General features: G+C 33.9%; 1 protein-coding gene and 1 long non-coding RNA gene across 4 annotated transcripts; one reads left to right on the forward strand and one right to left on the reverse strand.

Moving 5' to 3' along the window:
- Positions 1-5,977: 5,977 nt before the first annotated feature.
- Positions 5,978-8,710, reverse strand: LOC138127224 (protein-lysine N-methyltransferase EEF2KMT). 3 transcript variants are annotated; one of them, XM_069043138.1, is made up of 5 exons: positions 8,572-8,710; positions 8,207-8,518; positions 7,666-8,158; positions 7,504-7,614; positions 5,978-6,294 (listed from the first exon to the last, which is right to left on the reverse strand). In XM_069043138.1, exons 1-4 carry the CDS (start codon positions 8,656-8,658, stop codon positions 7,514-7,516), a joined length of 993 nt encoding a protein of 330 aa, XP_068899239.1. In that variant the 5' UTR covers positions 8,659-8,710; the 3' UTR covers positions 5,978-6,294; positions 7,504-7,513. The 3 variants fall into 3 exon arrangements, with proteins under 3 accessions (XP_068899239.1, XP_068899240.1, XP_068899241.1); XM_069043139.1 differs by lacking the exon at positions 5,978-6,294 and adding an exon at positions 6,319-6,554; XM_069043140.1 differs by lacking the exon at positions 5,978-6,294 and adding an exon at positions 6,573-6,874.
- A 154-nt stretch (positions 8,711-8,864) lies between these two features.
- Positions 8,865-9,512, forward strand: LOC138127227 (uncharacterized). Its single transcript, XR_011158151.1, has 2 exons — positions 8,865-9,006; positions 9,068-9,512. It is a non-coding gene; the product is annotated as an uncharacterized lncRNA (long non-coding RNA).
- Positions 9,513-10,250: the final 738 nt, after the last annotated feature.

A 10,250-nucleotide genomic window follows, 5' to 3' on the forward strand; every position in this document is an offset into this window, starting at 1 on the left:
AGTCGACATTTTTTTGTATAAAAATTTAATATTAAAAAGGTACGCCACTGGGCTACCCCTCTCTATTTTCTTCGCGCAGTTTTCTAACTCCTCCCCATGTACATCTCGATGAAATAAGCTCTACTCGTAGAGTTATCGTCAAACTTTCCAGATCTTAACCCAATTGAGCCACGTGTTTAGTATATTGATGGTACAATAGCTGTTAGCTGATCCTCAATATTCAAATTGCTAAGACACTTTTAAAAAACTTTCGTCTGTTAAAAAACCCTATTCAAAACGCAATTAAAAATCCGAGTGAAGACAACATGAGTCCTTTATTTGTCATTTGAGAAACTAAAATTTAGTTATTTTTAATAATCCTTTCATTGTTTTGATCTTTAGTTATGACTTATGACCATAAAAAATATCTAAAAATAATGTAACCTTTTTGACTGTGAACGCAAAAAGTATAGTTAGTTAAATACAGTATGAATCAATTGTGGGGTATTTCTGAAATTTTCTTAGATGCAACCCAAAATACTAATTCCACTTACAGCTTGATACTGTGTTTAATATAAATAATAAATTGAATCAAAATTGCGTTTTTGGCTGCAAACGTCAAAATGACAATGTAAGAAATTTAATCAGCAAAATGACAACGTAAAAAGAAAACTAACTAACGCGTTATGGCTATGCACACATCACGAATTCTTTGAGTTCATCAATCGTAAGTACAGGTGTTTGGTAGACTCTTTCCCACAAGAAAAAAATCTAAAGGCGCTGCTAGAGCCTCATTACGTTGTTGTCTTGTTCATTTATTCAGATCCAACTGTTCCAACAATAAGGGCTAACTCATTTTGTAAAAAATTTAAATAAATAAAAATGAGTCTGCAATACTTGGATGGATACTTCTGTAGATACAGATCTGCAGCGACCATGGCATTTTTACGACATAGATAGGTACCACGTACATGAGAAACCATGTCCACTTTCTTACTGTTTGAATCATAAGAGTTCATAACCAAGTTTTAGCAAAACTGTCAAGACAAAGTTGACAATTCTCAAAGCAATGCAATCATGGATTAATGTTTTAATTTTTTTTAAATTACAGATCTAGTGAATGCTGGAATTTGTATTTTTGGTTGCATCAAAGACCATTTCAGAAATACCCCATAATTGACTCATACTGTATAACACTATCATGTTATTAATAAAAAGTGTTTGGATAAAAAATTAATGTCCTTGATTTTTGACGTCAAGTTTAATAGTGCTTATTACATTATCAATAAGCTGCATGCAATGCTACACAAACGTTTCCGGAGCTTATCCTTCGCCGAGCCCTCATCATTTGGAAATTTATTGATTATGTTTTTGACTTAAAATAATTTACGATGCCAAAAACTTTACAAACGTGTTAAAAATGTGACCAACAAAGGGTCAAGAAATTCTAACCAGGTATGCTAGATAATTTAAAAGCAATAGGTACGTGTGAAATTTTTTCTACTTCTTCTTCTTCTTTCTTATTACTTACAATAACGCCATAAAAATTATTCAAACAAACACAAGTTGCAAAGGGTCCGTTGCAGTTGGTAAATTAAAATCTAACAGTTTCTACTTCACCTTTATTTATTATAAATGTTTGTCACAACTATATAGTGGGCGTAGCGGCGTACCTAAAGCATAGCGCACAGCCACCTGCGATGGGACAATCATTTATAATGACCCTGTATATCGTGCGTTCATTTAAATTTATCCTCAAAGTAGGCGTTGAAAGCTCGATTGTGAACGCACAGATCACAGATCAGCTATTTAAATCTTAAAAAACAAACCAGTTAATGGGTTTTTAGGAAAAGTTTTATATTATGAAGCCGATTGTGCTAGAAACACCGAATCTTTAGTTCTAAATAAAGAAAACTCCAAAATTGGTTACATAGTTGTGGCCCAACCACTGTATAGAGGAAATTTGTCTTTCTTTCTTTGATAACAAGAATTGTTCAAAGAACAGAAATTGTTAGCTTTTCAGGAGATGGGAACAATCGTATCCTAAAGGCAATGGAACATCTTATGACAATAAGATTTTAAGCAATAAGATTTTGAGTATTATTTCAGTTGTGATGTACCTCCAAATTTTTTATGTGTTCAAGACACAATACACTTCGGAGGAAACATGAATCACCGTCACTCTTAAATGAAAAAGCATTCGGCTAGGTGTACATCAAGTAAAAAAAGAATACCTTATTACTTTGACACGAAAAGCTAACAAAGGGGTTCATCAAATGTTGGAAAGCGACTTTGACATCACAGATAAAGTGGACTATGGTGCAGTAGAAAGAATATGTGCGTCTCATGTACATACCTACATTAGATGTTAAAGAGAGCGATTGCATGCAAAGTAATTTAATTCTTATACAGCTCATAATGCAATCATTTTTAAGCGAGTGCCCTCCTTTACAAAAACTTAAAATGTTATGGACCGCTGTCTTTTTCTTGAGGATTTGGCGAACATGGATGTTGAAATCGAATTCGTATTCTTTAACAAAAAAAAAAAAATTGTTGCGCGGAATGTTTGTTTCTATCGAATTGAATGCACATTTTATGGTACTACTTCTACTAAAATTAAAGGAGAAATAAGAACTTTTTTTAACAAAACATTTTAGTAGCCAACCATGTCAGGCATTTTTTAGATTACTCCGGTCGATGACAACCACCATCTACCAAAATTAACTTTAGCACATTAGACGTTTTGTACCGGATAAACAGAGTAAATCTTCAAAACAAAATAATGTCTTTACTCATCAGCACCTATACAGGGTGTAACAGAATTAAGTGCATTAATTTTAACTGGTAATAGAACTCATCAAAAGGAACAACTTTTCTCTCTGCCATTTTGGCGAAAAACGTTGCGTAATGGCTTAAAAAAGTAGGAAAGATTTTCCTAAAACCGTTCAGATCTCCAAAACTAAGCTACCTAAAAACTTGAAACAACCAGATTCTTACGAAGTGGATTTTTTGCTACACGGGTAAATTCGTTTGAATTTTGATTTCGGCGTTAAAACACGTTTTCTGGATGAAAATGGACGTTTTTTTTTCATATTAGCGCTGATCTCAATTAGCCATTGCAGTATTTAGTGGCGTAGGGCTATTTTAGTGAAAAATCTCTCCAATTTTATTTGGAATTAAACATCGTTTTTCGGCAAAATGGTAGATAGAAAAGTTGTTCCTTTTGACGAGTTCTATTACCAGTTAAAATTAATGCACCTATTTCTGTTACACCCTGTATAACTTTCCACGGTACCTACCTCAAAATAATAATTCTGAAACGAATATCAAAGATTTGCCAAAAATAGACATTGATGAAATTCGATCCATTGTACAAGAAGCAGAACAAGAACCTCTTGGGTTTGCTGTTATGTTGGAAATGAATAGGTATGTCTGAAATAAATATGATGTGTGACATAAAATATCTTGACAACCTTTAGAAGAATCGAAGCAAGAATCTGATAGTGATGTTGAGGTTGATATAACTGAAAAGACTGCCTAAACTGATGATGAAGATGATGAAACCGATTTTTTAGTGACGGTAACTTTGTAGAAATTATTGTAAATCAGAAGAAATCAACTATAAAAAAGAGTAGGTACCTTACGTATGTTTGCTTCTTCGCACAAAACCGTATAAAGTGTCTGGACTGCTAAAAACGTTTTCAATGAAGTAATATATTCCTATCTGTTTCCTATGAATTTATCTAGATTTGTTTTTACATAATTATGTTAGGATAATGTCTTGCAAGTATATTTTACTTTTCGTTTCATAAATTGGAATCGATTCTGAATTGGGATTGCATTGTACAACAAATTTTCGATCTCTTACCCCCTCGGTTCGTTCCTAGTTACTTTGTTGTCAAATTAAAAAAAAAGTAAACAGCAAACTTAGGTGCTATTCTTGGAATATGCACCTCCCACAGTGAATTTGAGGACTTTGCTAAAGAATGCAACAGATTTTTGTACAAAAGTTATAGGTACTTAGGTATATCGATATGCGCTACATCAAAAGAAGTTGCAAAATACACATTTTTGTAGAAGTAGAAGAAATTTTGTTTATTTTTTCTTTGTCACTTATTGTTTTGTGCAGAGAGTGGTTTAAGTAGTTTGAGAACGCTCTAGGGGGTACTGAATCTAATAATAAACTACTAGAGTATTAAACGAAAATTGTAAATATGTACCTACAATAATAATTGTTGTGAACGCAACGTTTTTATGATGTAGGTGGATATGATAATATCATTTCTGATTATATCACATTAGATAATTTTGTCAGATTTTTACAACAGATAAAAACTCAACAGTAAAATTATCTCATTCACCCAAACGACTGTCTCATTATGTTTTGAAGTGTTCATGATTCGAAGGTCATTTTTAGATGGGTCACGCATCTAATCATTAGTATCAGTTGCACTTGACAGGGGAGACAGATAGTTAACACTTTCAAGGTGTTTGTAGTACATATACCACACTTTTGCATTGACCGATGATAATTCGCGCAATGGAAGGGTTAATCTCTGGACCCCAAGAGGGGTGCAGTTAGCTTACAATAACCCGTAAAAGTCTAACAGTTACCAGGTATGGAGGTGTTCGAGTATTAGCACTGAGTCATCAAAATCTGAGCTAAATATTTTCTCCAGCGGGGGCATAAAAGCCTTAACTATGAGGATGAATTATTAACAGATAGAATATTACGGAAGCAAATATTTAATTAATTTTAACTTTTGTTACACCACCGGCCCGATACCGTCAGTGGCCTCGTCATCGACCATGCTACGGTATCGGCACCACCGGCCCATCGTCGCCCCATCATTGTAATAGTACCAATGGTCATACATGTGTAACGAAAAAAAATCTTCGCTAGATAAATAGTTCCTTAAAGAACTGATTTTTTAATACGGTACATTGAGTCATAATAATATAAAGCATTTGTGAAAAACACGCTACACGCTGTCAACGTCTCGATCCACGCACACCCCTTAAAACTACAAAATCAAATGGTTTGATGAGTTTTAGTTCCTTACGCATTTTTATTGCTGTGCTGTTCCTTTTTTTGGGTCTAGTTAATCAAGGTACATATTGAAGCAAGGTTGTTACTATCTAGTACTCACCACGAGAGGTAACCTGACACAGAAATTTAGCTCCGAAGATGATGTCACTGACTATTATAATCCCAGTTATAATCGGTTTAAAACGGATGAAACTCTCTTGGGAGTAACTCTATTGCCAAAGATGTATAACAGATGTGTTGTTATTTACATATTCGAGGGGCATAATATCAAAACTGGTAATATAAATTTTTGTGTAAAATGAGTCACATATGGTAACATTTTTATTAGATTTTGTTCAACTCAAATACAGGATGTTAGTCCACGTATAAATTTTAACCACCTGTATAAATCGCTACAAATAACCAGATTTTATTTATGATTTTTCTGCAAGCGATTACTTTTCTTAGATTTTCACACCTCTAATTTGACACTAAGCAGATGAAGTGATCGTCAATTAAAGCCTACGAGAAAGTTTTGTGTCATAAAAACTTTACATTTTTCTTTCCTTTGATTTTTGTGAAAACAATAAACTTCACAAATGCTGTTGAAGCGATTCGTTTGTACATGGAACGATTTCCACAACGGGAAATTCCAGATTCGCGTACATTTACAGCGGCCGTTCAACACCTACGTGGAACTTTCGTTATCCAAGTCAAGATCTGGAACTCCCAAGAAGTGATCGCGTTCTGGAAATTGGATCTGAAACTCTACAATCCATTGAACAAGAAGCAAATTTGAACATAAGAAGACTCGCTTTACGTGTAGGTGTTTCCACATTAATTATTATTTATCGCACTTTGCATGAATAAGGATTAGATCCCTACCATGACCAACGTGTTCAGGCTTTTTAGACGGAGATCCAGCTCGCAGGATAGCTTTTTGGCTTAATCGGAAAATAGACGAGGAACCAAGTGTTTTGAGTCTTTTATTAACTACAGACGAGCATGTTTTACATGTGATGTGTGTTCAACATCCATAACACTCATGTGTGATCTGACGAAAATCCTCATCTAGTCCACTAAAGGGTTACCAGGAACGATTTTCAATCAACGTATGGGCAGGAGTGATCGGAAATTGTTTGATCATCATCATATTCTACCTCGACGTGTAAAGGGTGCAGGGTATTTAGATTTTCTTCGGAACGTGTGGAACAACCTTTTCGAAGATGTGCCCTTGGCTATAGGACGTGATATGTGGTAATTACACCACGGAGCTCCATACTGTTCTAGAGACGTCACAAATTATTTAAACTTTAATGGAAAGGAAAATGACTGAGTCGCTACGGACCCATTTTATGGCCAGCTCGGTCACCCGATTTAAATCCGTGCGATTTTATCTTGTGGGGACATAAGAAGCAGGTAGTGTCAGATTAACACCATCAAAGAACAAACCGCTCGTGTGACGCAAGTGGCCGAAAGTATTGTAAAAATCCAGCGCCGCTTGTGAGAATACAAATTTCTTTAGGCGGAAGGTGCAAACCTGCATCTACAATTAAGGAAGGAAGGTATTTTAAGTACATTTACTATAGCTCTTTTATCACATCAGGACAGTAAACTTAAGACTACCGTTTTTTACTGTTTTTAATCGAGTACTTTACAGAGTATCCAACTTTTTCATCCTTCATTATGAATGAACATGTAAACACATAGGCGGGTATGGGTTTTAGGGTTTAAACTTACTATAATTTTAGCTTCAAAATGGAGTTTTCAGAAAAAATAACAACTATAGGTATTACTTCCGTTGATGAGTTCTATTGGTGGTTAAATTTTCTATGTGGACTTCCATAACACCCTGTAGGTAGGTACCTTCAAGTTTGTAACAAAAATGGCAATATACTATGGAAAATCACTCTTGTTGCTAATACTTGATCTATGCCTTGTTTCACTTGTCTGAACGCATTGGAGACGACACTGATTGTAAATTAACCAATTAACAAACTGTGCGACTGTAGAAAAGGTTCTCTGTTTTGACGTGTAGTGCTGAGATAAATGATCTCCTTTTTTTATTAGGTCTTCAGTATCTTTTCACACGTTTTTATAAAATAAAAATTCTCACTTCAAAGAGACTGGTTTTCTTACTTTAATTTAATTCATAGAATATTTGGTTGGTTGGTAATAAAATAATTTGGTTTAAAATTACAGCTTTCTTAACATTGTTTAATCTTATATTGCTCTCCTTTACAGGCTCAACAAAATACTCAGTGATCTGATACAATATTTAGAAAGCAAAAATAAAAAGTTCTTAACTGCTTTGTACTGATAAGTGATAATAAATGAAACAAGTTTATCAAATCTTAGATGAAACATTTTTTTCTTAAAATTCCTTCAAAATAAATTTAAAAATCTGATAAACACATCAACACTTTATTGCAGCATTGTAGAAGTTTATGTACTTTTAACCAGCACAGTATTTTAATAACAGCACTAAAACTTACCTCTCAAATTTTATTGATGTGTTATATTAAAAATCTTAACAGGTGGTGTTTCTGGCCACAAGAAGTTTCTTTGTGGAGGAACTGCAAAATCACAAACTTTGTATCTTTGTCCTAGAATTAAATTAATTAGTTAGTCACAAATATGATATTTAACTAGCAGACCTAATAATTGTATAAAGGCATTCAAAGTCTCTCCATTTCTTTCAGTACAAGATAAAATAAATTGTTCTGTACCGCAATAATTAAATAAATTATCCACTGCACTCACTAAGGGTTTAAAAAGAGAATTGTCATATACCACATCTGCTGCAACAATTTGGTCAACATGTCCAAGCCTTTGACAAAATTCAGGGGAGATATCCTCCCAAGCTAAATTTAGCACACTCACTTTATCACAATCTACAAGTCTTTCTGGTAGACATTTTTCACTTATATTACCATTCTCATCTCCATCACTATTAATATTGAAACTAATGTTATCACACAATGTTGTTAGAACTGATGGGTGGCAGTCACTAAGATACACTGCCTGAGGTGTACAGAGCATGGAAATAACTAATCCTGTTAAACCGATCCCTGATCCCAGTTCTAATATTATTTTAGAGTGGAAACAAGCGGTATTGGACAGAACCCATTCTGATAGCGCTAGAGCCGCCTGAAAATAATTTTTGTAAATCTTACACCAATAAAATAAAACCTGTACCTGCCAAGTCCTTAGTCCTGTTGTCCCGTCCGATATCAAACGGATATCTTCTTTTAATATAATATTCCGGGTGCAGTTTTCAAGAGGGTAATGTTTAAAATTGACAGTCGTAGATTGTAGCGCCACCAATCGACCGTATTCTTCGTACAAAATGTCCTGAATTACAGAACCCTGTTTTTCCAAGTACTGCAATAAACTCTTTACAAATGCTTTTTGGTAATTTATGTTGACCGGATATTTTAAAACCGCCTCAAAACGTATAGTATGCTTTATTATTTGCTCCTGTAGTTCGACATTTAGGTCAGAAAAATCCTGAAAAATTAAAAACCCAATGTCAAAAATGTAGGTTAGAGTGGAAAACTCACCTTCCAAATTAATTCTTTAACTGGGACATTGTACAAGAACTGTTTTTTAAGAAACTGGAGTTTTTTTAAATGATCCTCATTTTGCATTTCGCTTTGAAAAACAAAATCACGTTAAAATATTGTGGAATGTGGATTGACTTTAGTGTCGGCGAGCTGACATCACGGCCACGTTGTTTTGACAGATACCAAATGACCTTCAAAGATTAGAATCCGATAAAAAGGTGCCTGTATTGTAGTGTAGATTTGTGAAACATGTAGGTATTGCTGCATGACGAGTAAAACATCTTTCAAACGGTTTCATTTCTATCAAAATTTATCCTATCAATTTCCCTCGTAGAGGGATATGGAGGGAGCACTGCCTATGCTGGCAATCACCATGGTTTGCAGTACGAATAAGAAAGGTGGTTTAGGGTAGGGTGCAGGGTGTTGTAACAGGTAAAGACCTTAAATTAAATAGTTTTATTTAAGTAAATTGTAAATATCATTAACGTTTTAGTAATCCAATTTATGAAGGAGAATGCTTCCGGAATCTACTTCATCTGTTTCAGTAGGTAATGAAGAAAGGGAAGAAAATAAATTGTTCATCAAAGAACCATTATAAAGCAGAGTTAAATTTGAAGCTGTGAATTTATTGAAGAAAAATTAACTGACAGAACATGCCATGGAACTTAACCTCAACACCAAGATGGAAATTCGGATGGAAGAATTAGCAAACATTCAACACAATGAAGCGAATGCAGAAAGCATAAGAGACAGTTTTTAGAAGCAACAAAGGAATATGTAGGTGTGACTGAAAAGAGAAGAAAAAATTATTAAAGGCAAAGTTATTACCTAAATAAGAAATTGAGTATTTAGTGTATTTTTTAACCACCACTACTTTGTATGTATTATTAGTGTTATAAACAGTCTAGACAAAGAGAATTAAATATTTAAAACTTTGATTGGTTCAATTTGATTAGTTATGTGTTAATCTCGCATTTGGCCAATAGTGTAATAAAGTACATATTAATGTGTGTTAATAATAGTTATTTAATAAACTAGTTTGTTAATGAAAGCGATTAATAATCGAAACTGTTTAAAGCACGAACGAGTGTAGCGTGTGAGTGCCTTTAATAGTTGACATTATTAATCGCCCATTAACAAACGAGTTGATTACAAAACTTTTTCGTTGACCGCAAACTTTTTTTTTTGTGACAAAATTTCAAATTGAAGCCAAATCAAAACCAATTTTATCTTTTTCGATAAAGATGAGACCTTATAAAATACCTTCATCCTTTTTTTGTCCTCAAGGTAGGCCATTGTTAAATTTTTCAACACTTTCTATTCATTTTTCCACAAAGAGTGTCAGAAGACGTCAATCCATTCACATTCAATTTCACGCTAAGAAAACCTAGTTACCTTTGAAAAATATGACATGCGAATTATAACCAAAAAGGTCGGCTTTTGAAAAAGTGAATTCGTAATTGTGCAATTATGGAGCTATAAAATATAGAAAACCCTGCTGCACTACCTGCCGCAGTGTTGGTAAGTACAAACAATGCATGTTCGAGGTTGTTTATACATCAAAACGTCAAAATCCCAAAAATCGTTGATTAATGAAAAATAGTGTATTAATGAGGTCCATTAATACACTATATTTTAGGCAAAATAATTCATTAATATTGAAATTAACAAGCGGT

This window comes from Tenebrio molitor, chromosome 3, assembly GCF_963966145.1.
Source record: "Tenebrio molitor chromosome 3, icTenMoli1.1, whole genome shotgun sequence".
NCBI classification, from domain to species: Eukaryota; Metazoa; Arthropoda; class Insecta; order Coleoptera; family Tenebrionidae; genus Tenebrio; species Tenebrio molitor.

What these genes read in the sequence shown, in the direction of transcription:
- LOC138127224 (XM_069043138.1), bottom strand. Translation starts at nt 8,658, where the DNA reads ATGCAAAATGAGGATCATTTAAAAAAACTCCAGTTTCTTAAAAAACAG. An exon ending in CAGGACTAAGGACTTGGCAG is followed by an intron (nt 8,159 to 8,206) that starts GTACAGGTTTTA and finishes AATTATTTTCAG; the next exon opens with GCGGCTCTAGCGCTATCAGA. An exon ending in TGCCTTTATACAATTATTAG is followed by an intron (nt 7,615 to 7,665) that starts GTCTGCTAGTTA and finishes ATTTAATTCTAG; the next exon opens with GACAAAGATACAAAGTTTGT.